This window comes from Anser anser, assembly GCF_964211835.1.
Source record: "Anser anser genome assembly, chromosome: 12".
NCBI classification, from domain to species: domain Eukaryota; kingdom Metazoa; phylum Chordata; class Aves; order Anseriformes; family Anatidae; genus Anser; species Anser anser.
The window spans coordinates 8,170,381-8,197,729 of record NC_139733.1 but is presented as its reverse complement, the minus strand read 5'-3'; the positions used below and the strand labels follow the sequence as shown (position 1 = coordinate 8,197,729).

General features: G+C 48.8%; 1 protein-coding gene across 3 annotated transcripts in view; it reads left to right on the top strand.

The window, feature by feature from the left end:
* Positions 1-2,195: 2,195 nt before the first annotated feature.
* The window catches only part of RAD54L2 (RAD54 like 2), a 62,151-nt gene continuing 36,997 nt past the window's right edge, over positions 2,196-27,349 (top strand). The window contains exons 1-2 of one of the 3 annotated variants that reach the window (XM_083795068.1): positions 2,196-2,819; positions 19,539-19,748. In XM_083795068.1, the coding sequence (XP_083651194.1) occupies positions 19,595-19,748 (154 nt within the window). In that variant the 5' untranslated portion in view covers positions 2,196-2,819; positions 19,539-19,594. Of the gene's footprint in view, positions 2,820-15,363; positions 17,068-19,538; positions 19,749-27,349 lie in introns of those variants that run through there. The other 2 variants (XM_083795071.1, XM_083795069.1) reach the window with 2 other exon arrangements.

The following is a 27,349-nucleotide window of genomic DNA, read 5'->3' as shown; positions in this document are numbered from 1 at the left end:
GTGAAAGGCTGTGAAGGGATTTGAAGGGTTGCATGGATGGCTGCTCTGCTCCAGTTGGGTGGGAACCACTGAGCCCACCCAGAAGACTGGCTACTGCAGTGACTACAGAAGTGGCCTTTGCTGGATTGTGCTTGTCAGTGCTGCTGTAGAGCAGCACGTAGCTGAAGCATGATTTTTTTTTTTCTCATAGAGTCATTAAAGTTGGAAAAGCCCTCCAAGATAACTGGTCCAACCATCCCCCTACTACCAATGTCACCCCCTAAGTCATGTCCCTAAGCACCATGTCCAACCTTTCCTTGAACACCCAGAGGGACGGTGACTCCGCTTCCCTGGGCAAACTCTTCCAAACCCTGACTACTCTTTCTGAGAAGAAATGTCTCCTCATTTCCAACCTGAACCTCCCCTGGCACAACTTGAGGCCATTCCCTCTAGTCCTATCACTAGTTACCTGTGAGAAGAGGCTGACCCCCAGCTTCCCCACACCTTCCTTTCAGGTAGCTGCAGAGAGCAATGAGGTCTCCCCTGAGCCTCCTCTTCTCCAGACTAAACACCCCCAGTGCCCTCAGCCGCTCCCCATAGGACTTGTGTCCCAGGCCCTTCACCAGCTTCGTAGCCCTTCTCTGGACACGCTCCAGGGCCTCGATGTCCTTGTAGTGAGGGGCCCAAAGCTGAACACAGCACTCGAGGTGTGGCCTCATCAGAGCAGAGCACAGGGAGATGATCACCTCCCTGGTGTGCTGGCTGCACTATTCCTGACACAAATCAGGATGCCATTGGCTTTCTTGGCCACCTGGGCACACTGCTGGCTTGTGTTCAGGTGAGCATCAGTCAGCACCCCCAGATCCTTTTCCTCTGCACAGCTTTTGAGCCACTCTGCCCCAAGCTATAGCATTGCATGGGGTTGTTGTGGCCAAAGTGCAGGACCCAGCACTCAGCTGTGTTGAACCTCATCCCATTGCCCTCTGCCCATCGACCCATCCTGTCCAGGTCCCTCTGCGGGGCCTTCCCACCCTCTGGCAGATCAGCGCTTCCCCCCAACCTGGTGTCATCTGCAAACTTACTGAGAGTGCACTCGATTCCCTCATCCAAGTCATCAATAAAGATATTAAAGAAGATGGACCCCAACACCGACCCCTGGGGAACACCACTGGTGACCGGTCGCCAGCAGGATTTCACTCTGTTCACCACCACTCTCTGGGCCCAGCCATGCAGCCAGTTTTTAACCCAGCAAAGAGCGTACCTGTCCAAGCCACGGGCTGCCAGCTTCTCCAGGAGAATGCTGTGGGAGACCGTGTCAAAGGCCTTGCTGAAGTCTAGGTAGAGTACATCAACAGCCTTTCCCTCATCCCCCAGGCGGGTCATCCAGTTGTAGAAGGAGATGAGGTTGGTCAGAAACCTTGCCTGTTCCAAGGTTTTTTCTGCTCCTTGTCTCAGACTTCCAGGTTGGGAGGCTGAGTACCCCAAGAATAAGTGGTCTGGGTTGTAAAGACAGATGCAAAGTCACTAAGAACCTCATCCTTTTCCTTATCCTCAGTAGTTGTTATGTTGCAGTGCAGAATGAAATCCAACAGGAACTCCTCACAGTTCTGTTGGGGGGTTCTGTGCTTGCTTTAGCTTGTACTTCTCTGCCTCTCTGAGGCCTCTGCCTTCATCCCTCTCTGGAAGTCTCTATATGATGGGTTGGAGCAGTGAAAAATTCTGTAGTCTTCATGTCAGGTTCAACACAAGAAAGTCCTATGGAGGACTGGGTGTCTAGGCAGGGAGGAGGGTGAAGGATCTGGTATCTCACGCCTCTGAAGGGTCCCCAGGGACGTGCTGTTTGTGAGATCTTTCTGAGCCTTCTGGTCAGTGGTGTTAGTCCTTTTATTCTGGATCAGCTACGCCTTTCCTGAAATATGGAAGACCTGCTAAGAGGCTGAGTTACATGGATTGTACCCGGGCTGCCACTACATACCCAAACTGAGGTACCAGTCACTTTTTTAATATTCTGGCTATTTATTGAGTACCAGCCTGGGGAGCCAGATAGGCAGTTTCTCTGCTTGTCTTGTTCTTCCTTTTAACAAAAGAAAATGCCGGGCTCCTGCTGCTGTGCAGAGGGCTCTTGGGGCAGCCAGCAGTGCCTCCCGCTAGGGATGCAGGACAACGTGGGGAAGAGGCAAACTGAAGCAAGTCCTGCGGAGGCTGCGAAAGGGCCAGGGCATACGGTGTGCAAGGCTGAGGAGATGAGAAGGAGCTGGAGAGGGGCTCGGGGGTGTTCAAGGCCAGGCTGGATGGGGCCTTGGCCAACCTGACCTAGCGGGCGGTGTCCCTGCCTGTGGCAGGGGGCTGGATTCAGGTATCTTTAGGGTCCCTTTCAACCCGGTGCTGGAGCAGGGGCCCGGGCAGCGGTGTCGCTCTGCGGGCAGAGGGTTTTAACGCCTGGCCGGGCGAGGCCGGGGCTCAGCGCTGACCCTGCCGCGAGGGGGAGGCCGGACTAGAGCCCCCCCTAGGTCCCCCCGCCTTAATTACCGCGGGGCGCCGCGGCTAATTAGCAGCGCCCCGCGGGGAGGGGGGCCGAGCTCCCTCAGGGCCGGAGAGGCGGGCGGGGGGAACCTTTCTCCGCCCTGCGGAACCTTTGAGGCGGAGGCGCCTGTTGCTGCCCGGGGGATCGGGCGGCTGCTCCGGCGGGGGTGCGGGGCCGGACGCTGGGTGATGCGGCCCCCGAGCGGCGGCTGAGCGCCGAGGCCGGCACGGAGGCGGGCGGGCGGCCGGGCGGGGCGGCCGCCAGCTGCCGGGGCCCGCAGCCTCCCATCCCCCGGCCCGCCCCCCCCCCCGCCGAGGTGAGAGGAGCCGCCGCAACGGGGAGCGGGCCGGGAAGGGCGGCCGGAGGCTGCGTGGTGAGGGAGGGGGGGAACCGGCGGAGGCCGCGGCCCCGCCCCGCCCCTCCGGGGGGGCTCCGGGGAGCGGGCCCCGGGCTGCGGGGGGAGAGGGGGGCGCGGCCGCCGGGCCCCGGGCCGCCGCCTCCCGCCGGGGGAGCGGGGCCGGAGGCCGCCGAGGCCGGGTTGCGCGGGGGACGGCGGCACGGCTCGGCCGCCCTCGGCGTCCCGCCGCCGCTGGTCGGCGGTGCACGGCCTAAGCCGGGGGCTGGGATCCGAGGGGGGCACCGGGGGGCGGCCCCGGCCGGGCCGAGGGGGGCCTGGGGCGGCGCTGGTCGTGCCCAGGGGAGAGCAGCGGGCCGGAGGAGCGGGGAGCAGCCGCAGAGAGTGGCCTGGGCGATGCTTGGAGCCTCGGTGTGCTGAGCCCTCGCTGCCTCGCTCGGTCCGGGCTCGGCGCTGCTGAACTCGCTCCCCTCCCTCGAGCCGCTTTGGGGTTGCTTTTGCTGGTGGTTGCCTTGGTGGCAGGGTGTTCGGGGGCTCGCGTCTGTGACACGTGTTTCCCCTCCTGCTCCTTCGTCGATTTGCCCAAAATTGGGGCTGTAAAAAGTTGTCAGCACGTCACGTTAGTATATATGCAGGTGTGGAGTCTGTATTGCTAAAAAAAAAAACAAAAAACAAAAACCTAAAAGATCATAGCTCTTTTCCCTCTTTTTTATGCGAATGAGATGGTAATGATCACATTTGATTGTGTTTTTAAACTTCGTCAACGTCGGATGTTTTTTTGTAGAGTTACCCAAGCATTGTGCGTAGTGAACAGTCCCTTAGCCCATAAGCAATCCCTGCAGAAGCTTCTGCTTTGGTTCAAGGTGTTTCTGCTGCCTGGTCAAAAGTTGTAATTCCCGTCCCCTCCCCGGCTTAGAGTGATGGACCTTATGAGCGCTCTGTCCGCTTCGATGCGAAATCAATTAGTTCGGAATAAACAGCCTTTGTTTTGGTACTTCTGCTCCAGGGGCAGTAGTATCCAGCAGAGGGACGAAAACAAAACAGCCCGCTTAGACCACTGCTGGTGCTCCTGATGTAAGCTCTAACGTGGCCTTGGTTTGTAAGCGAGGCTTCTTTTCCCAGGTGTGAAGCTATACCTCTGGAACATGCAGAGCGAACAACGCAGCCTTTTATCCTGTGATCTTAACAGCATCAGAGTGTAGGGGTTGTTCAGTAATGGTACGTGCTGAATGTGAAACTTCCAAGAAAAATGCAGTTGCTGTTTTAAGGGAGAGCTGTCGTGGATGCAGCGTGTGATCTTTTCTAGGCTAACGCTGCCTCGGACTGTATACCACCTTTTTTCCCCTGAAAAAGGTTGACTCTTTAGCCACCGTGTTCCCCTTGTACTATACTTGGGTTACTGGTAGCTTCTGCATCCCTAAAATCTCTTGACACTTTGAAATTCCCATTTTGGTACTGGAGAGTTTTTCAGATCCTGAGCACTACTCTGTGTTCTGCACATCACGTGTTCTTCTCAGGAGAACCAAACAACATTTTCTGCCTCGTCTCGATAGTGGATGCATTTTAGTGAAGATTTGAAAGGTGTAGTCTGACATAAAAAACTGTAACAGGTCGTTATAGTGTTCTCTGCAATCAACATTGGTGCCATGGAATAATTCAGGTTGGGAACTGCCTCAGGAGATGTCCAGTCCAGCCTGTTGCTCAAAGCCGTGTCGGCACCAAGTTCAGAGCGGGACTTTGTTCATTCACGTCGGAAACCCCCCAAAGCCAACGATTTGCCAGTCCCTGGGCCCCTGCTTCGGGGCTTGACCTGTCCTCCCAGGGAAAAGCCTCTCCTTTGGGTCAGGTCACAACCTCTGCTGTTGCAGTTTACGACCTCCTGGCTTGCGCAGCCTCCCTTCGTGTGGCAAGTGCTCCATCCCCCTCAGCGTCTCGGCAGCCCCCCTCTGAACTCGCTCAGTTTTATCTGTGTCTTTCATGTGCTGGGGGTGTCCAAAAAAGCGCGCGTTGTGTTTCGGGTGCCTCTCAGAAGAGCCGAGTGGAAGGAAGGAGTCGCTTCTCTCGGTCGGGCCGTGCTCCTGCTGCTGGGGCCCGGCATGCTGTTAGCCTGCATCGCTGCCAGGGTGCACTGCTGACTCACGTTTAGCGTTCTGTCCTCCATTTGTGACCCTCCGTGTGTGCACACAGGCGTGTGTGCGCGTGCACGCAGCCTTCTCTTGTCCTCCCGCCACGCAGCTCCAAAGGGCCTTGTTGATGTGTATGTGCGCGCGGAAGTTTGTACACGTGCGCGCGGGTGTGAGTTACGCCTTTTGTGCTGTCGAACGGTAGCTTTCCATCCTTTCCCCCAGATCACAGCTGTTACTAGGGGTGCTGATCGACTGTCTGGCCTTGCCGGGGTGTCGCGCAGCCCCGACTGGCTGTGCGCCCCCTCTGCCCGCTGCCTGCCCTTCGCCTGCTCAGAACTGCTTTGTTTCAAACACCTCTGAGGTGGGACTGGGTTACCAGGGCAAGGAGGGGGTGGTGGTGGAGTGAGACTCTTCCCGTGAGGACTGAGGTGCATCTTGTTTGATCCAAAGCAAAGCCAGAATATAAGCATGCAACAAAGTACAAAGTGTGTTTTCAAATTTGTTGCTTATAGGTGCGAGGTGAACAGAAGAGATGCAATGTTTCTAACTGTGTGCTTAGCGGCAGCGTAATTGTCCTTCTGTCATTCCTTTGAGCTTGTTTCTCTCAGGTGCCTGAAAGCATCTGGGAGGTAGTACCCTGTAGGAGAAAGATTCTCTGCACCAAAGTTTCATAGTTTAAACCTTTGAGTTCAGTACCTGCAGCCAAGTACCATTTGATATATTCTTGGGTACTTGGTACAGAAATAGAGATCTGTATTTACTGTTTATGCAAAACAATTTCTACTTAATGTTTTCCTGATTGGCAAGTACATCGAGTTAATTACTGTCAGGGTTGTTTCAGAGAGTTCTCACTGCAAAACAGGAATTTACTGTGTTTAAGCAGCATTTTTTAACCATATAAAAACAAAAGGCTATGTAGAGATGTGTTTTCTTTTCCAAATCGGTGTTATCTCTTAAGTATTAAACAGGAATATTTAGGTTTGTGCTCGTAGAACACCACGTGTAGGATCTGATGTTTAGGTACTCTGAAACTCTGAATGAAAATCTCTTTTCTTGTTAACTTTTGAAAACCTTATGTTTACATTCTAGGGTTTTATGCTTGTCAAGAAACAGAATCTTAAAGATGAAGAGGAATGAGAAAGTAACACCATTCCTTGTGTGAGAAAGGGGAAGCATTACTTGATGAAGTCCTTTGTCATTGCATGCGTGAGAGGGGAGAAGGGGGAATTAGAAGTAGCTATTAGAGGCAAAAATTGTTGAAGAGGCAACTTTGAAGCTGGCTGGGCTTCTGAGAATGTGGTAGAGTTGGGTTTTGGTTTAGCCATCTTTAATCTTTTAAGCTGCCTAGCTGGAGACTTCTTGTTCTAAGTAATATTAAGGAAGTTACTGATCAATATTTCATATGTGGTAGCCAGGAAATGCTAAGTGCACACATTTATTAACAGACTAAGCATGCCTGAAGTTGAAACATGCTTTGGAAAAAAGACATGGAAAAAAAAATTCTTCGGCCATGCAGGTGTAAAACTTAGAGAACCGTTGACTTGAAAAATTCCTCAAAGCATAAAAAATAGGTCTTTAGAAATTCTTGGAGGTCAGGCAAACTTGCTTTTATGTCTGAAGCGAAACAGCAGAATGTCAGTTAGTCCTGCAAGCGAGACCGATGCGGTGCTATTGTAATCTCAGAGCAGCTGTGATAATTTAAATTTTGTTCTTGCTCAGTCAGTGTGAATGCTGGACTTGGGGTCAGTCTGACACCTCCGAAAGCCTTGTGGCATATCGAAGGCAATATGAATTCTCTCCGAGAAAAAAAAAAAGGAAGAAAGTATTACTCCACTTAAATGTAACGGCAGAGTTTTCAGTGTGCTCACTTCAGTGTGCAAGTGGTTCAGTGACTTGAAGCGCTTTGTGGTGGCCTTTCAGCTTGCCCTGGGGTTACTATTCTAGAGGTGTGTCGGCGAATCTGAAGGAAGAATGAATCAACTTGGGTATCAGGGATTTATTCAAACATCAGCGAAGACCTAAAGGCTGGCACGCACCTGTCTAGAGGATGCGTTGAATCTGTGCCTGAGCAGAGGCCTCCCGGACAGCTTGCTGACTGAAGATACCATCGAAGGATGCAGAAATCTTGAGGGGAAGACTTAGCCAGCTACTTCAAAAGGAATCTGGAGAAATCCTGTACTGTCAGTGTGGTTTGCAGTACAAACAGCGTTCGTACCGCAGAATAGCATCAGCTACGGTCTGAAAGCCCAGGAACTTGAACACTTCTTGAATACCTCCCTGGAAAGGGGGCTGAGGTGAGCAGCGTCTGGCTGATGGAGCTTTGCCCGACTGTCCTGCTCCACACCTGCAGGCCTGCCCGAAGCTGTCCAGGTGGCAGCCTGAGCAGATGCCGTGTGCGGGCACGGAGCACCTCCAGCTGCTGTAGCCGAGGTCTGCAGCCAAGGGCTAAGCATGCTGACAGGCTTCTGCCGCTGTGCTGGCGGGCTGCTGCTGGCAGAGGAGTAGAAAATCAAAGCTGGAATACCTTAATATATAGCCAAATGCTTTCTCTGTCACAAATGCATCCAAACTTGTGCTGAGCATGAGGAGGACTTTGATTAAGGCCTAATGTGCACAACAACACACTTTACATAACAAGGGAGCCTTAAGAGAGGCATTAAACTTATAAAAGCAATTAAAGAGGCTCTGTGGTGATTTGGCAGATAACAAGCAGACATTACTCTGGCATTCTCTGCGGAAAGCTAGCTTGATCTAATTAACAAAGAGCTGGGACTATGCAAGGGCAGAACTGATGAACAGAAACTGCAGATCCCTTCTGCTGCTCAGCCAGTGTGGGTGATCGAGCACAGAGTCTGTGGGACCAGCACGCTCTGGGAAGGAGTTGAAACATGGAGATCCCGTGGAGATCTTGACTTGTACTTTCTTCCTTTGGCAGTGGAAACTTTTTTTTTTTCCTCAAGATTTTGCTTGTGAAGAAAGCTTATCCTGCCTATCAGAATGCTGGAAATAATGGTTTAGAGACATAACTCATTAAACACTTTCCTGAGCCTCTTAAACTCAGTTTGGTCTGGCATATCAGCATCAATTAAGTGTAAATTATTAGATTTGGAGTTGTTCATTCTGGAATAACCAGGTTGTAAAGGTGTATTGCTTTCACATGAATTGCTCTAGGTCTGTGTGGCACCCAAATGTTAACAGAAAAAAACCAAACCCCTGATTCTGGCTGTTCCAGCCTTTCCGAAGGCTGGAAAGGAGGCTGGAGGTGCCCACGGAGTGCTGAGTCTGCTTAGAGAACAGGACGGTGCTCAAAAGGGAGTCGACTGAGGGCTGGTGGGAGGATTTAGTCAAAATGAGTGGAAGAAAGGAAACAGCTAGGTGGCCGAGTGCCAGGGCTCAGCCAGCACTCTGGGAGATCACAACATGGTAATTAAAGCTCTTGTATCGAGCACCCGGGCTCAGTGTGATATTTGTTCCATTCCTCCCCTGATGCTAATCTGCAGGGGTGTTACCAAAAAGTGAATCTTGGTCAACAGATACAAATGGTCAGCGAGTCAAAAACCTGGCTTAAAAAAAGCAGACGTGGAAACTCTGAATGGGGGGATTCCTCAGGGCTTTGTGCTGGGTCTGGTGCTCTGCTGTGTTTTCATCAGTGGCCTGGAAGAAAACATCAAATTGGAGCTGATCAAAAGCGTGGTTATATAAAGGTTACGCCGAGTGGTGAAGCATGAAGAAGGAAAAAGAGCTGTAGAGGGTCCTCTGAATTGTTTGGGTACCTGGTCTAGTATGACCAAGTGTGTTTGCAGAGCCCGAGCATGGGTACGTGTGGCAGGGATGTCAGGAGCAGCACAGGTACGTGGCAGTATGTGAGCCCTCGGAGCCCTGCTGCGGGTCTGAAGGCTACTCAGAGAAGCTAATTAATTTTTTAGTAGTAATGTTCATCTGTAATTAGATGTATAAACAGGAAATACTGAATAAGGATAGAGGGTAAAATCAGGAAGCGCTCCATTGGCTTATATTTAAAAGTTTCACAATTTTCTTTGGGCAAAACAAGTTATGTACCCAAGGGCTCTTAATTTAGTGGAAAAAGCCATGATGGTGCCGGGAAGTTTTTAAATTCAGCTTAGGAAAAAGGCATGCTTGGTTAACAAGGAGTGTGATTAACCACTGGAGGCATTAAGAAGGTGCTTGTAACTGTTAAGGGAGACGAGCTTCAGGAGATGGAGGCATCCCATCGAGTCAGGAGGAGGAGGCACTTGGAAGACACCCGAGTGGAGGACGAGGTGCTGGGTCTAGGTCCGGGAGGGTTCGCACGTGCCAGGCTCATCTCACGCAGTCGTGTTTGGACACGATCTCTTCTTGCCCAAGCTGGATTTAGTCAAGTGATCTGATTATGACACCTGTTTGTTTACAGGTCTCTTTTAAGCATGTTTTCTGTCAAGGGAATAAATGTTTCCTGCAAGCATCAGGGACAGTGCGTACATTAAGTAGTTCTGGTTTGGGAAAGGGCAGGTGCTGTAGCAAGTGCCTTATCGCTGAAGGTGACTGTCCCGCTGGGTGAAGTGACCTCCTCGAAGCATCTCCCCACCAAGAGCTACCTTCCCCACCCTGTAGCTTATATTTTATCAGGATGGGAAAGGTCTCGTACTCTTTCCTTCGCACTCGTGGGTGATCCTGGGCAGGGATCCTTGCAGATGAAATCCTTTAGTTAAGGGAAGCTGTTTATATTGAAGTTTCTGAATTTCCTTGCCTCTTGGAAGAAGTGTCCTTCTCTGTCCCTCGCTCTCCTCACCGTTATCTCAGCTGACCAGTTTTGCTGACAAGGAAGGCTATAAAGAAAGAGCCAGAAGCTGTTATAGGAGAACAGCTTCTTTACTATCAGTCTTACAATCACTCTTGGCTTAAAGAAAAAAGGAATCTGGCTTCTCTTCCGTTGCTTCTGTTCTGGGGGTGTATGAAATGAGAAACTCCTTCCCCACGTCTGCATTTTCCTCCTTGCCCCTGGCAGTTGTAGGCAGTGGCACCAGGGACGGGCTGGTGGAGTCTTGCACCTGCCCTGCGGGAATGGGCCTGGGAGAACACAAAGCTTAAACTTGAGGCTTTCTCTTCCTTTTTTTTCTTTTCCCCTCTTAAAGTTAATCATTGGGAACTAGCATGCTTCTGAAAGCGGTGGATCTTTTATTTCTAAGCTTGTTACTGGTCTCCTTCAGTTTTTAAATCTTTTAGTGTATGAATTTCCTTAAAATATAAGGCTGTGCCCTTTTAATGGGGTTCTCTGGTTTTTCAGGTTTTGCTGTTTTAATTGCGAGTGTTCTCGTGGAAAAATACACCACAAGAACCGGAAGAGGAAAATATGCCAAAAGGCACTGGTCGGGTGGTTTCTGCAGGGGATGTTGGGGTGGGGGAGATTCGTAAACCGACTTGTCGTAGGAGTGGAGCCGTCAGTTGGCTTGAGGAGGTTTCTTGTCCGTAGTTGTCAACAAACTGAGGGAACACGGCAAAAGAATGAACCCTGCAAAACCAGTGCCTTTTGGCATTTTAATATAGGAGGTGTATTACGATCTCTAGACTGGGTAAAGCAATTGCCTTTTGGATGCAAGATGGATGGCAAGATGGCTGTTGTGTAGAATGGAGAAGGTTTGGGTTCAAGAAGCTCACTGCTTTTGAAATTAAGTATTTTGGGAAAAGCCATTCCCCCAGAGGAGGATTGCTCTGATTTTGTTTGTTTTTTTTTTCTTCCCCCACAGTCCTGGGATGTGATCCTCTTCTCTCTGGAAGAGAACTTCCCAGGGAAGCTGTGTGGGTTTCCTTTGTTTACTTTTTTACTTCTGGAAGTTCCTAGCTCTGGAATTCCTGAGACAATGCACAGTAAGGTTTGCGGTAGCCAGCCTTTGAAGTTTCTGCCCGTTGTAACTGCACGTCCTGTTCTCCATGAATGTGAGTAGTGACGGCCTCTTATATGTGATCTGAATTTCCTTATTCTGTAATGACAGCGGTTAACTACTTGAAAGGAAGAAGACCCAGATAATGGGTAAATAAGTAGAGAACACTGGGGAAACGGGTGATCTGCATGGTCATGCAGACTGTAAGAAATTCTTGTTTCTGACTCTCCCTTAAAAAAGAAATGACACAGAATGGCTTAGAGGTGCCTTTCCCTTCCTCCCATACTTATTATAGCACTTAAAAAAAAAAAAACACCACACACAGCACCACAAAGCAGAGAGGAGGGCTTAGATTTCAGCTAAATCAATACTCCTGGTTAGGGAAGTGCTTATTTTCCCAGAAGGAGATACAGAGCTGTTAGCCCCTGCTGCTAGAGTGGGACTTCTCTATGAACATGTGTACTTGCATCGTGATGGGAAGGTGCATCCTCTGGACAGTCTTTAGTTTTTTGCCATTTGCCTTTGTCCCGAACAGAGACAGGATTGGGAGTGAAACTGAGCGAGGTTGACGGCATTGCTGGTAAATCTGCCCTGGCAGTGCCATGTAACCAGCTGTCTGGTTAAGGAATGCTATTAATTGTACCCAGGCATTCCCGTCGAGAGAATTTACACTTCCTGCTCAAATTTCAGAGCTCAGCCCTTGTGAATAGCAGTCAAGGATTTCTGCAGCTAGACAAACGGGCACTTTGTGTGGAATGACTTGGCACCCTCGGGTCTGTTCCTGCTGACTCCGGAGGAGGGCAGGAACAATGGGGATGAGACAAGAAGTTCCACTCCTGGTCTATTTTAGGAGAGAGCTCAGCTGAGCCTAAGGACGTTGACATGTCACGGCGTACGGTCCCCTCCGCCCGGGATGGTGACATGTCAGCAGGATGCGGGGACAGGCTTGCCCACAGCCCCGTGCTGGCACTGCGGGACGGCTGCCGGCCGAGCCGCGGCCACGGCTGGTGAATGAACCGGGCCACGAGTGGTCTCCTGCAGGAAGCAGTTGGCCAGAACCTCTTCCTCTCCTTGAGAGAGGGAACACGCAAAAGGTCGTGGGTTTTTTTTTCCGAGATCACAGCTGAATGCTTTGTATTGTTCCGCTTCTGAGTCTTGGAAAAACAGCTCTTGGGCTCTGCGTGGGCCTGAGTGCCCGCGCAGCGGTGTCTGATCAGCAAGAACGTGCACTACAGGAAACACTCCTGGCGTTCATGACAGCTAGGTGATTTTATGAATTTGAGCTGGCGATACTTTTTTTTTTTACAGTTGAGTCCAGTAGCCAGCAGCTACTTGTGCAGATTACTGTTTCGGGGCTTACTCCACACGGTGCTTTTTTGATAGTTTGCTGATACATCCCTCTGTGGTTGCACCTTCCCATCCTAGTGTTGGGTATGCCTGTGCCAGTTCGCAAGTGTAATTCATGTCCTCTTTAACTTGTGCTGGGGCTGAACAGTTGGGTATGGCTACCAACGTGGCTTGGTAGCCCCCAGGGGACCTTTGTTAGGGATATTTGTGATGCTCTTTAGCCAAATGCACGTTATGCTGTTCTTAAAGCTCTACCGAAAGTTACTTCAAATAAGAAGTCATATACTCACGGACTTAAAGACTAAAAAGTGAAATATATCTAGGGAGAGATTCATAGTCCAGTTTTTAGCGCAGTAACGCTTCTCTCTAATTGGGGCGTGCTGTGTGTATGTCAACAGTCCTCTAAAGACTATCTTAGGCTTTTCATAGCGTGCAGTAAGCTGTGGTGTCCTTCCTTGCAGAGTTGTCTGAACCACTGGGAGGCTTTGAGCCAGTGGGACGCATCTTTGGGGCCGTGTCCTTTGCTGTGGACAAAAGCCCAGGAGGCTCCTTCGTCCGACCACATCCCCTGCGTGCTGCCTGAGGTGCTGGGCCTGAGCGGTACCGAAACGAGCGCTGGCTTAGGGTTTGTGCGGGGTAGATAAGGATCCGTGTGACTTTTATCTTGACCTGTTCAGAGGGACAGGCAAAGACTGAACATTTTTTAGTGACTGTTCTCAAAACCAGCAGAAAAGTGACCTCTGTAAGTGGCACGCACTATAAATCTTTCCAGCCCTGTGCCAGCAGGATGTTCTGCTGGAGGGAATGACTCTGAAAGCAGCTCATCTTGCTGGCAGTTCTTAAAGCTTTAATGGATTTTTAATCTAGAGTGGTAGCCAATAAAAGTTAGCTTCTGATCGCATCACAGACTGGAGCGATTTGGGTCTGCCATATGCTAATTGTCATCTTTATACCATGAGAGCTCAAAACTGCTTATTTCCGTTTCCTCCTACGTCTTTTTTTTCTTTTTTTTGCTTGTGTTCAAGTTTCTTTGGTAAGCTGTAGGTGGCTTAAGTAATGCTTTCTTGTCTCTAGTGTAATTATCGGGGTTGGAGGCGAGATAGGGAATGAAGAGGGACAGAACCGTGTTGAAGCTTTCTGTTCCTAAAAACTGCATAAACCCAAATCCTGGTTTTTAAGGCCAGTGCCGAAGAGGAAGGAAGGGGAAGGATGGAGAGCCAACCGGCAGCTCGGCGAGCCGTGGCAGCGAAACGCTGGCGTGTGGCTGAAGGTAGCATCGTGATGATGTGGGGGGGGCTGGATCTCACCTGGAGGGGATGGGGGCTTCCCTGGACCACCGGTGATGGGAGGGTATGCCATCAGGCGGTAAAGGCAGTGAATCAGTCTCCAGTAATGAAATCCCTCAGTGCTTCCCTGGATGGCAAAAAAAAGAAGGGTGCGTGGGTGGGGTGATTCTGCGAAAATGGGAGAGATCAGCTCAGGCTTTCAGCATCGTGGAAGCATGCAGCGTGCCTCGTGCTGAAGGGTGAAGGCATCGTTTGAGCTGTCTCAGCCCGTTTCCCTGCGGTGCCCTTCCAGGAGGAAAGCCATAATGTTAGCGTGTCGCGATGGCCAAAGCCGCTGACGGGCGTTGCAGGGTCACAGAGGCTGATCTTTCCTTAGGAGGGGGCTGTCTCTTTGCCTTCTTCCCCCTCTCTGTTCCACTGCTTCTCTATGTGTCACTTATTGCAGAACTTCTCTGCTGCTGCTGTGGAATGAGGGCTTCGGCTCCTGGAGGGATCTTCCAGCTGTCTGGATCCTTGTTGCTCGTCAGAATTCGCCTGCCTCTTGCCACAGTTTGTCCTCACGAGAGAAGGCTTGGCCTGCCTTTCCCCCGAGCTGACTTTTGCGATCTGGCTTTTCCGACTGGTGATCTTTAATGGCGGCTGGGCAGATTTGCCCCAGATTCATCTGCTAAAAACAAATATAGCTGGGAGTCCTGACGTGCTGCCATTGAGCCTTCCCACTCGTCTGAAATCCGTGCTCAGGATTTCGCTCCTGCCTCCGGTACCGCCTGCCTTGCTGCTGCTGTCGGCACCACGGGCAGAGCCTGTAAAAGCAGGCTCGGACGTGGCTTTTACGTGGAAATGCTGCTCGCTTCGACAGCAGGAGCGGTGAGCGGGGAAGGGAGGCTTCCTATTCTTGACCTTTGTAGTTAGGAATTGAAGTGCCACTTGTAGGGAATTCGCCAGAGCTGGAAACGTGGCTGGTGATGTGGTGAGGTGAGAAGTTCTGTCCAGCTGCGGTGTTGGTCCTGGGGGACAGCAGTAATTCCTGGGAACACCACTGATGGCGGGTCTCCTACCTCGGGTAGCCTGGGGCTTTGTGGAGCACAAAGCAAACCGCTCTTCTGGATGGGGTGGCCAGCCGGGGGGACATGTTGAGTATTTCCAAGGAATTTGTTTGTAGAAGCCAATTTCTGCTCTAGCATAATTAAAAAAAAAAATACTTTTAAAGGCAGTGCAACGTTGTTTGGGCAAATAGTTACACAAACTATACTCCACCCCTTCTTGCAGAGGCTTTTTGTTTGTTTTTGTCAAGGAACAACCGGTTTCATGCTGGTTGTGGTATTGTGGTGCCTTTTAGGAAGGAGGCTGTTAATCTATAAAGTGGGGCCTGCGTCTCTCCCAAAGTTGATACATGGGAGTGTTTTTTAAGACCCCGGGTTATTCTGTCCCTCAGTTCCGAAGCCGCACAAATCACAGTGGGCTCCTTAATACCTGTGCCAAGCCTGGGCAAAGTCTGGCTGTGGGCAGAAGTGCACCCACCGACCTCAGGCACGGTCCGGGACAGGCAGGTGCCCTCCGACTTGGGGTTTCAGGTGGCTTCTTCCTTTCTTAACTTTAACATCCCTCTAGTAAACACGTCACGCAGGGGATCGATGTCACTTAGTTTTGGTGTGGTTTGAACAAGGGGAAAGGAAGGAGAATTTTTGTTTCCTTCACAGCTGAACAACTGGATTGCTCGAGCCTTACCAGTCAAGCTGCACGGGGGGAAGGGCTTTAAATCACAAAGTAATCGGTTAGGTAAGGATGGCTCTAAATGTGATTGGGGGTATCAGTGGGGGAAGAAATTCTTGTTGATTTTTGGAAAAGAAAAAAAAAAAGGAGGGGGGGGAAGTCTGCTAGATCCACTGGGTTAGTGACACTGCTGGCTGCTTTTGGAGTAAATATTTACCCTATAGAGATTGTAACATTACATAATGAAAACTGGAGAAGTTCTAATGTTTGTTAATCAAACTGCCCAAGCCCACTGATCTCAGATTTATTTCTAATCAGTTTTTTGAACTGAGAAGAAAACCATTCATTGGGGTATTACTTGCAAACTGTTACGAGATTCTTATCTTACAGAAAGTTTTAAATGTGACTCTTCAGTGATCCATCTCTGTCCTTTATCACCACTTACTGAAGGCTGCCTATAAAGTACCAGAGCCGTGCCAGCAGGTGATCCAGCAGAAAGATGAGGCTTCCTGCCCCGCAGAGCCCGCGGCTACTTTCAGCACGCTTCCAGGTTGAAATGTTGGTGTGTGATCTGACAGCGCAAGGGGAATCTTACGGCCACAAGCAACTATTTTGCTGCCAAACAAACAAAAAGGAAATGATTAATACCATAAAACATGGCTGCAGCAAAACCCAAAGAGCTTTCCACAACACTGACTTTGAAATACCTGGTTTTATTAAACTGCCTGCGCAAATCCTCTTGCGACTTGCCGGCGTGCTTGATCCTGTTTGTACGGCCCGGTACCACGCTGACCACGGAAGGTCTTGGTTACAAAACAGGCTTTAAGGGACAAATCTTGATGAGTCCCAGATACTGGCCTTGGCCAGCAGTTGGGGAGGTGATAGAATCCTCTTTACTATTCAGCACCGTGCATTAGTGTTAAACCTGCCCTTTTGGAAGGGATTTGCACGGGATGGCTGCGTAGAGGGACGAGCGTGTCCTGTGCCCTGAGCGCTCCCCACAGCAAGTGGGTTCCCTCTGCAAAGGCACGCTGCTCCTGGTAGCACCTGGTGTCCTGTTCCACGCATCCTCCGTTGCTTGTCGGTGCCCAGAGCAGGTAGTGAAAGGACAGGTTAATGAAAGGACGGGTTTTGTGAGTGCTGGTGCTGTACAGAAGGGGCGAGGTTGGCAGATCCTGTGCTCGCTGCCCCTCTTGACAGCCTGGCTGGCAGCACGGGCGACCCCGCCGTGAGAAGCACTGTTGCATAGGAAGGAAGAAGAGCACACTCATGTTCCTCTCTCAGCTTCAGCGTGCATTAAGAAATGTGATCAAAAACCTCTGCAGAGCAAAAGAAAAGCAGTAGGACAGCAGAAATGTGTCTGCCTTTGTGAGTTTTTGCAGTTTCTGAGTCCATAACGGGGTCTCCTTTGTGTGCGTGCCAAGGAGGCGGCAGTCGTCACCGCCTGGCACTTACTGTCTGAAGTTTTCTGCCTTAAAGCAAAGCCCAGAAAACTGCTCACCTGTTTTTATCTTTGCTGAAAGCCAGGGCTCAGTACATGAGAGGGGCTGTCTGGGTGTTAATTTGATGCTCAGCTGATTGCAGGGTTTACCTCCCTGGAGGGGGATTAATAACGATAGCTCTCTTCTCCCGATGTAAGCAAGAGGAATTTTGGAGCCTTTTCACCTAATACGCGAGCCCGCTTTCTCAGCATCACCACCTGCAGGACCTGGGCATCGTGCTGCATGGACTGCAGGCTCTCGGTTGTGGCCTGGTGCCGGTGACCCTCCTGCGGCTCGGGACGTGCTGCCCGTTGTGTGACGGGGCAGCAGGCTCCGAGTTGGTCTAACGTGGGACAGCCAGAAAGTCTGGACAAATGGCAACTTTGATCAGGTGAAGGGGATCTGTTTATCTCTCGCAAAGTGCCCTTCGTACAGCGATTACATGTAGAGCACGGCATGCCTGTGTTTGCAAAGGCAGGGGACGGGGCAGGCTGGAGTAACTCAGCCCTAAAACAGGAGAGGCAGCTACAGGCTGCCTGGGTGATGTAATTCCCCTTGTGCAAGCCCCAAACTGGGTCAGGTCTGTGTGAGAAACGAGGGCAGTCTTCAGGCTGTGTAATATCTGCCTGGTGTGCCCTGCTGCCGCCGAGCAGGGTGCGAGCCTCTGCAGACATGGAGCTCCCGTGGTGGATGGATGGAGGGTGGCTGCAGAGCTGCCAGAGCCGAGGATGAGGATGGGAGGAGGACAGGCAGACAGTTACATGGCAGGGAATTAAGCATCTCTGCACCTGCCAGGCTTCTGGAGCCCTTATGACTCCTCGAATGCCTCTGTTTCACTCTTCTGCATATGGCTAGGGCTGCTGAAAAGGTTTCAAAATTTAGGTTTTAAAAAACACATACTTACTGCTTAGAAGAAAAATAAATCTCATATTAGAGCACTTCTGTACTGGATAGCTGCTCTCTACTGGGTGCGATTTTATTTATGGGAATGCAAGGACCCATATCCTTTCCCATAAACATTTTTTAAGGTTCTGCAACAAACAATGAAACAGAAGAATACTGATGTGAGAAGCTCTGTCGTGTCGTACTTTGGAATGTTTACTGCCATTACAGCACTTGGGCTTTTCCCATTTGTTTAAGAAACCTTAATTCATTTCTTTCAGTAGTGTTTGTATTTCTTCACTGTTTTTGGTTGGTGCTGACTTCCTAGGATAGCGAAGCCTGTAACTTTTTTCATACAGTTCTGTTGGTACCGTTTCTGGCAGATAGGATGATACGTGCCTTCTTAGCACTGTATGGTCAACATAGAAATAAATCGCCTTGCAATCCCAGATGACCAGCAGAAAGCTACGAAGGTCGCGCTGCTGACCACCTCCTGAACTGCGGGGAGTTGCGTGCAGCTTCAGGATTACAAGTCGGAGTACGACCTGGCTATTTCTAAGAGTAAAATGTTGGCTGTTTTCCTTAGGGCTCTATATCTGCTGGAAGTGGACGTTGTAGCTATTTAAAAGCGAAAATAAGCTACCATTCTGAAGTATGCATAGAATTTAGAGAGCTTGTGATCGCTTTGTGTCTGCAGCCCAGGCCTGGAGGCACCAGATGTCAGAAGTCAGCGCTCCCGGAGCCAGATTGCCGGCGGTGGCAGGGCTCGGTGCCTGCCCCCAGCAGAGCACGAGCTGAATGCATGCACTCAGCTTGTGTGAACTGGCACGGCTCCACCTGAGCTACTGGAGAGTTTGGCCATTTCTCCCATCTGCTTGGCGAAGCCAACTGATTCTGTATGCCACACGTAAGAGTGTGAGGGCTTGAGCTGTCTCTGCCCGGTGGTGAAGTGCTACCCGGACCTAGTGGTGAAAAGCTTCCTATTCCAATCCGAACCTACCAACGCCTGTCCTTCCCTTGTGTTTATTTTCTTCCCTTCTGCTTTCTCACAGACGCTTTTCGATGTTATTGAGGAGCTGAGAGAGGCAAAGCAGGAACTGATGACTTCAGCTGGAATAATTCAGCATTCCTGTCAGTTAGATTTTCAGCTCTGCTCCAGCAGACTTCGGTTGTCTGTAACCTTCGAGTTTCCAAACTCTTACAGATGCTTCTGAAACACAATTGAAAAATGACATTTTTCCACTTCTTGGAATTTGTGGCTATGTATGCTGCTTTATCTGCTTAGGAATCTTTTCTTAAAGCCATTTAGTTCCCAGGCGTTTTATAGCTTACACTTAAGATTTGGCGTAAGTAGGGGGCAACGGAAAAAGAATGACAGGAGGGAGTGTTTTCTTCGTTCTAGGGGATGAGCAGGCCATAACTCTTGTTTTTTAACATACCCTTTGCTTTACATTCTTCAAGATCAGGGTGCCTTCTTTATTATACTTTGAGGAGTGTATTTCTTTTCATCCATCCTGCACAGCCTCCTCGTGATAATTCTTCGTGCATGGAAGAGGAGTAACCAGATAGGGCCAGGGCAATCCAAGTCACAAGTTTACCTCTCTTAGGCTGATCCTCTTTCTTGTGCTTCACATTTGGATGGTAGTGAAACTGTTCACATAAGGTATTTATACTGAGTCCTCCCGCTGTGTACATGTCAAGGATACAAAGAGGTGCGTTTTTGAATTAGGTAATTCAGTGGTTCTCGTATTTTTTCTAGAAAGGTGGACCTTTATTATCACAGTACCATGCTTATGGCATCCGTTTTCTACACAGGGTTTTATGCACAGTCTGCTATAAATGTTATTTAAGGCTGACAGTAGATCCATGCTTTTATATGTAGTAATAGTGCTATGATCTTGAGCCTTGGTGCTCAAAGGTTGGGATTTGCTGGGCTCCTTATGTACCTCTTTGCTCTCTGTTGCAGGGCTGCCTCACAGTAGACCATGAGCAGGTAATGCACAAGGAGCACCACTGGGAATCATGTCGGACGAGTCAATCTCAGGGAGTGATCCGGACCTGGACCCGGACTTGGAGCAGGAGGATATGGAAGAGGAGGAGGAGGAAGATGAAGAGGAGGCAGCGATGGAGGAGGACAACGATGGGGACGACGAGGAAGACTTACTTGATGAGAGTGGTAAGTGAATGGGGTGGAGTCTGTGCATACATTTGTTATACAAATCTGTTGTTACAAATTTTGGTGAGCGACAGTGGGAGGGTTAGGGTTTGTCCAGAGATTGGTAGGGAGAAGTGGCTGTTTAAACAGGTTATGTGCCTGTTTAGTTTAAAAAGGGATTTAATGTAGGTTAAATTTGGACTTCCGGGCAAAACAAATGTCCACAGTGTAAACAAACTACAAGTATAACCTGTAAGGAGTATAGCATTTATAAAATAGCTACAGATTCTAGGGAAGCAATTATATACAGAAGCAAATAAATCAACTTACAATTATCTGTATTACTAAAAGGATCCAGTGCAATTAAGTATATTTACATCATTGGCTTGCCAATAGGTAAACAATTTAATGGATTCCATGGGCAATTATTGCTCCCTTAAAATAATCCCCTTTAGGAAAAGGGAATTGTTCTTTTCTGACAGAGTGCAGGGCTCCTGTACAAAAGGTGGCAGTGCTGACTAAGTGAGTTGTCACCTTCTGTCCTCACCTAGTTATAAGTGCCCCACGTGCCTCTTCAGTCAGGACCAATGTAGCTGTTTGTGGAGCTCTGCTCTGCAGGTTATGTTCAAGCAAGGTTAGGTAACTGTTCTGGTTCATAGCATGGTCCTAGAAATGCGTTTTGCCCACAAGAAGGACAATGTTGGAGGGCACGTAGTGCACGGCTCAGGTGAGAATTGGGTGCCACCTTTGTCACCAAACTCCTTGTGTCATTAAACCACAGCACAAGCCTAGAGATGTCACTGTATTTGCGTCCTTAAAAACTGTGGTTTTTTAATAACTTCAGAGCATACAGACTTTTGAATGAACCTACTTCAGCCTACTGAGAATATATCTCCTTTTCTTAGTGTAGAAGGTGTTAAATACAGGTACTTCTGTCTTCTTCCAGTTCTTAAGGTATTTTTGGTTTCAAAGTACCTTGTCCTTGAGTTTTGTTTGTTATTCTTTCAGCCACTTTGAAGATGCTGTTTTGATTTAAAATGCTTAGAAAATGTCTACACAAATTTTATTCCTCTGATTCTATTCACATGACTTTTTCTCATGAGAAAGTAGTGGAAATGTCAGTGTTCGGTTAAGAAATGAGTTACTGGGCTGCAGATTGCTCAGACTGACCTTGTCACTTTGTTCACAGGAACCTGTACTCAGCAGAGCCTTAAGAACCATGACGTTCTAGAAAAACTTCTATTAACAGAGAGGAGTGGCTCTGTTTTGTGTCCAAGTGGGTCACTTCCTGTGGCTGTTTTATCAGAGACCTATGCTTTTCATCGTCTACGTCAATATTGTTGTGGTTGAATACTCGCACTGTTCCTCAGGATTATTCTTTCCAAACAAACTGAATTAGTGTATGTATCTCAGAACATTGCTAACCAGTAATGACAGTGGTTTAATTTTTTCTTAAAACACTAGGAACATGCTTATGCTTTGTATTTCTTCAGAGACTAATTAAAAATAAATTTTAACAAATGTAGGAAATGAGGAGTGAAAAGAGAATTTACATGTAGTTAACAATGGTTTTGTAGTTTTCAGCTACAAGAGAAAACTTTATCTTACACAATGTGAGCCAAGCTAGGATTCCTCTGAAGTTTCAGGTTTTCGGCTTTAATTCTGCTCAGCAGAATATCAGGATGCCTTCCGTGTGCTTAGCTGTGAGGATATTGCTTGCTGTGGAATTGCGCACTCTCTTTCTTCACGGCTGTGGAGTGACTCAGATGTTACTTGGCATCTGTTTTGCCTTAGATCTAATATAAAATCAGTCCCCTGTTATTTGGCTTATGAATATGGCTAACTGCAGAAATAAGAGGATCTTTTTGTGGATGTGGCACTAAGGGACGTGGTATAGTGATGGAACTTGGTGGGTCAGGTTGAAGGTTGGGCCTCAAGGTCTTTTCCAAGCTAGACGGTTCTGTGACTCCATGTCGTTTTGTCCATGTAATATTTATAGTCCTGTCTCTTTGTAGATGACCCTCATTCATAAAATTCCTCTTCAGAATGCTTACCTTTCATTCACAAGCAGGAAGGAAGAGCTCTAATGGTTTTACTACAAAGCTTTTAAAAAGCTTGGTTCTCTGCTAGAACTTTGTCCTCCCCGTTCCCAGCTGTGCCCATCTCCCCTCCTAGTATTGTGGTTATTCTGAGGATGTTCCATTAGGGATCCTGGGGTATCCTTCCCCTGTAATGGAGAAACAGTAAAAGATTTAAAAGATTAATTTCTAGCAGTAAAAGATCTAAAAGATTAATAATCTTTCACAGTTCCTTCCTTGGAAGGGCAACAGGCGGCGTATACATTTTCCCCAGACTGAAAACGATTACTCATTTTTAAATTGTGTTGATAACAACAAAACTAACATTTTTATAGTTTTCTTACAAAATAGTGACTTTATTTTATGGAAGTAGGTTTTCTGTGTTTTGGTGATGATTCAGATCAGTAAGAACAATCCAAGGTGAACGTAACATCCCCACCTGTTGATGGTGGGTGTCACTCTCAGGCTTACCGGGGACTTGCTCTTTGTACATTCAGCCTGCTCCAGTCCTTTTGATATGTTGTGTGGGGATTTAATGCAGTGACTTGTTTCAGAGTTTTCTGAGTTCTTTGTATTTTCCGCATTGAGGGTCATCTTCAGTTTTGATGGATTTTTTCTCAATTCTGCTCAGAACATGAAGTTTTGTTTGCAGTTAGTATGGACTGTTACGGAGATGATTTAGAAGTTCGTTTGGACTCTTACCGTGCAAACTTACTTGGTGAAAGCAGTTACTAAACCCTGCCTCCAAGGGAAAGGAGAGCATGTGGGCTAGTTTTTTTTGGCTATATAGCTTGCATCCTTTGTTCGTTTCTTCAGTGCTGGTCAGTTAATGAGCCATAGCGTCATGTGCAGGAGCGCTTAGAGTTTTAGTCCTTTCTCCAGTGCACTTCATCCAGGACACGCCGACCGTGATGCCTGCATCCCCTCCCCGGTGGGTGCCAGGTTGCACGCCCGTCCTAGCAGCGTGCTGTAGCCCCAGCCAGAGGCTTCCCCTGCCTTTCCAGCCTTGTCATCCCTGCCCACTGCATCTGTTCACATCGCTTGTGGGTAGCAGCCCGCGTTTAATCGTGTTTGATTTTGTGATAGCAGTGCATGACTGCTAAGAACTTTAACTCCCTAAATCCTTTTTGCTACGAGTGTGATGTAGTCATGACTGTAGAGATAAAGGATTCTTTCAACTCCTGCACTTCTCCTCTGATCCTGGCAGTTGCTCAGGGCTGTGTAGCACTCCACAGGAATAAAAGCTAATCTGAACAAAGAGGAAACAAACCTCCAATATGGATTTTGCAGATGAACAGTCCCTCCATTTGAAATCATACCTCAAAGCTTTCTCTAGGAAAAATGGAGTGTTTGAACAGGTCCTACTGTAATGTTCTGTTTTTTCATTTTTTTCTGTATATCTTTGGATCATTCTGATGGAAGTGTCTGGAGATCATTGTCTCTTACTCATACATATTGCTGTCATTCTGCTATTAATAGTCATAGCAAGTTGCTTGTTCTCTTGCCTCTGAGAACATGGGTTAACACGTTTTTTTAAGTATATTTCAGAGGAAAGTGTTAAGAGCTGATTGTTTCAGGTGTCTGAAAGGTGCCTTAAGCAGGCAGTCAGACACCGTGCTCAGGCTCCTGTTTGTGTTTGCATGACGAGGGGGTAGGAGCAACAGATAGGGATTGAAATCTGTACTTCTGGAGTACAGCAGTAGACAGCTTTCTGTTACAACCCTATCACTGCACTTCTTAATATGCACATGTGCTGGACCAGGGGATAGCCAGTAACAGCATACTAGAGACCACTGCTGCGATATTGCACTATCCATGCAAGTAACCTTGTCTTCTGCCCTGCGTTGCCCACTTTGCCTGTTTGTCTCCTGTCCCATGTCCTCTTCCTTTCCCCAGGTGTGGGGGCATGCTGGCTCCGTGGCATCTGTTGGACTGGTGGAGGGCAGGAGAAGATGGAGGCAGCCTGTGCTCCTTCTTCCCACCTTGAACTTGTACTGCTCCTCCTCCCTGTTGAAGTGCTAAAGCAAAACCAAGCTGGTCTGCATGGGGGTCTTATGGATGCGAAGGGGGCACAGTTGTGTTGGCGGTACGGAGCTGCAGGTCCCAAGGGAGTGGAAGGACTTGCAGGTGCTGGTTTTTCTATTGCATTGCAGCTTCTTTGCAGGGTGAAGGCACCAGCATCAAGACTCAGCTCCTGCTCAGAGGAGACCAGAGGGAGCAGATGGCGCAGGAGGTCAGAGAGGGGAAAGGCCCTCCTCTTTACCCAACCCTCTCACAGACCATGCTCATCGCTGCCTGTGGTATTGAATAGCACCATGCTAGTTTCAAGTAGGATCACCTCTTGCTTGTGCAGCGTGTTGCAGAACACCTTTCTGTGGCTGCTTTTTGTTTGAACTTGAGCACGCCGCTTGTAGTTGTGGCTCTGAGTTTCCCAAGCACTGCAGCAGGAGTACTTCACTGTGGGGCAGATTTGTGAAGATCTTTGCTCTCCTTGGACTCTTGCTAAAGGAATGACTTTCTGGTTTAAGTGGTGCTGCTGGATCAGCTTTGCTTATAATTTTTGCATAGTGGCTGGGGGAAAAGTTGCTATAAAATCATAGCGAGAATGGACTTTGTTTAATGTGCTGTTCCTTTGTGGCTCTTTGTAGCTCATCACAGTGTGTGTAGTGAGGGGTACGGTTACATTGCTTGGGAAATTGAGTTGCAGGTAGCTGGAAAATTTTCTTCTCTAACCTGAGGGGGGGGGGGAAAGTAGTTAACGCCACGGTTACAAGAAATTACTGGAAAGTATTTGTCTAAAGTGATGTGGAAATGTGGATTAATATTCTCCCCTTCTTCTGCCTGCAGTGTGGAAGTGAATGGCCCTGCTGGAATGGTCCATGAATGTATCCTAGAGCTGCCTCCCTTTAGGAGATCTTTATTCAGGTGCTTCCATCCCCAAACTTCCACCTTTTCTCCTCCCCCAAGAAAGTGCTGGAACAACGAAATTGTGGTGCTGGGGGGGACTCCCCAGCTGAATGTGTGGGGCTGGAAATGGAGCAAGCTTCTGTCCTTACGGAAGGGAAAGTCTTTGGTGTAAATCTGTTCATTTAACAGGATCCTCTACTTATTTACTTCAGCTTTGGCTTCTCTGAAGTTGTTCTCATAAATGAGGTCATGTCATACTGACTTTTATGAAACTGAGAGGCAGAGGAAGTGTGTGGAGACAGTCTCCTGAATAACATGCTGCTAAATGATATCCTGTTTTAAGTCATTTCATATCCAAATTTAGAATGGCCTATACTGCAGGAGGAGGAGGGAAAAAAAAAAGGCAAAGGGCAGCTGCAGCTAGAAAGTAATTTACCTGCACTTTTTACTTGAAGTGATTGGTCCTTATACTGGTACAGGAGATTAGTCCCAGCAACCTGAAGTCTTATTCCTTCTACTTTTGACCAGACTGCACACCGTGTTGTTGTGGGAGGCACTGGCTTCAGGTTGTCCCCTCCAGAAAGTGGAATGCTCTCCTAAAAATATGAATACACACTTAGTTCTCTAATCTCTCGCATCCTTTTTAGAAAGCAGCTTTGCAGATCTGCATTTTCGGGTGGTCTCAAGGGTAGATGGGCATCCTGAGGTCAAGGCAGCCTCCGAGGCTGTGGCCACTCGTTGAAGAACCCTTTTTAATGAAATGCTTCCATCTGCTGCGGGACATGAGCACAGTGGATGGGATTGTTTCTTGCTTGCAGTCGGAGATGGGCAATACGCTTGCTTTGGTCTCTTCACCCTTGCTGTTTAGCCAGCAGCTGGTGGCAGGGGTAAGGAGAGGCGTGGGCCTGTTGGTGTGAGCTTGGCATGGAAAGGCAGCTCTGCTCGGGGACTGCAAGTGGGGGAGTCTGCAAAAAGGCTTGTGGGGAGGGTAGGGGGAGCAAACGAAGTCAGGAGTTTCCTCGAAAAAAGCACTGGAGATGATTTGGAAAATTCCTTTTTATTAAGGAACTTAAACCTTGCTGTATTGTGGGTATGTATGCCAGTGATGAGTGCCAATAAGTAACAATCCTGTGATTTAATCTGCAAATTCCCAGTTGCAGAATGCAAGGTGGTTTGGGGAAAGTGGAAGTGGTGACTGACATCTTCCTGTGTTTTTTTTCTTCTGATGGACTTTATCTTGACTCTAATTTCAGTTACTTGTGTCTGGATGCAGCTCCCTCTAGAGTCCTCCCACGATATTTCTGAGGAAGCCAGAAGGCTGTACGCTGAGGGAAGCACACCTCAGCGGCAAGTTTGCTGCCTCTACAGAGCTCGGGGCTATTGCAAGCCTGGGAAACCAAACCTGAACTTCCCTGTACCGCTGTGCACTCTGCTGGTTTTGAATTAGCAGGAAGATTTCTATGCTGGTAGTGACTCTGTGTAGGCTGTCTTCCAAGCTAATAGTTGCATGCAGGCAGGATGGGGTGTGTGATGTTGTAGAGGTGCAGAAGTAATCGGCACATGCAGAAGAATTTACTTATGAATTAATCTTGCATATTGGCCTGCGTCTAAACCTTATGGAATTTTCATGTAGTTTCTGATAACAATAATCCTTACGGATCAGAACACTTAGAGGTTTCATTGTAAGGGTGTAGGCTGCGGGACAACCTCGAGGCAGCAAACTTGCATTTAACTGCAGGTATTTAATGCATTTCGGAGGTGGGTTGCTGTAGCTAAGAAGCTGTGGTTATTTTTAATGCTTTCTCACTCCCTGGAAAGGGCAGGAGCATCTGAAGTAGCTTTGTGCGTGTTAAACATACATTCTCTGCCTCTGCAAATCTTAAATTTCAGAGTTGTGTTGATTTCCTAAGAGCCAGAAAGTTAGGAGCTGGCTGTCCTCTGTGTCCACAATCCTGCTGAATAAAATACAAAACTGAAATCGGTAGCAAAAGTGAAAAGAGACTGGGTACTACCACTTGTTAAGTAATGCAGAAAGATGCTGAACTTGCAGGAGGAAGGTTTGAATCCCGAATGGGCAAAAGCTCCCCTGATTTCTCTGGAACTCCTTGTTACAGCAGGCTGCATCTTTTACCCGTGGGTTTTATGCAGCATGGTCTGTCAGAAGAAATGTGGGGTTGTGTCGGTGGGGTGCTGGAGAGGGGTGCTTGCGGATCTGGGGGTTAAGGGCTGGTGGTCAGAATGGGGAGGAGTGGTGGGGCCCGGGGTGTTTTATCCCAATCCTGTGTTTTACCCACCTCGGGCGAGGTGCGGCTGCGGGAGGAAGGATGCTGAGCGGTGCTGCTGCCCTGCCCCTCCGCAGGGCGGTGCAGACTGACGGTGGCTCAGCCGCCCAGCCTCGCGCTGCCCAAAAGCCACGACCCTTTCCCCGTCTCCTCCACTCATCCTAAGCAGGGGAAGTGCCAAAATGTCCCCGACTGCTTGCCTCCCTCCCAGGCTCTGACAGCAGCTTCCTTTCCTGAGAGCGCGGCACGAAGTCTGGTGGCGTGGAAGTGTTGTGTAACTCCACAAACGACTTGCTCAGCTGCTCTAAAAGGAGGCGATGACGCCAGAGCTCTGCTTCTTTCAGACCCGCTGGCT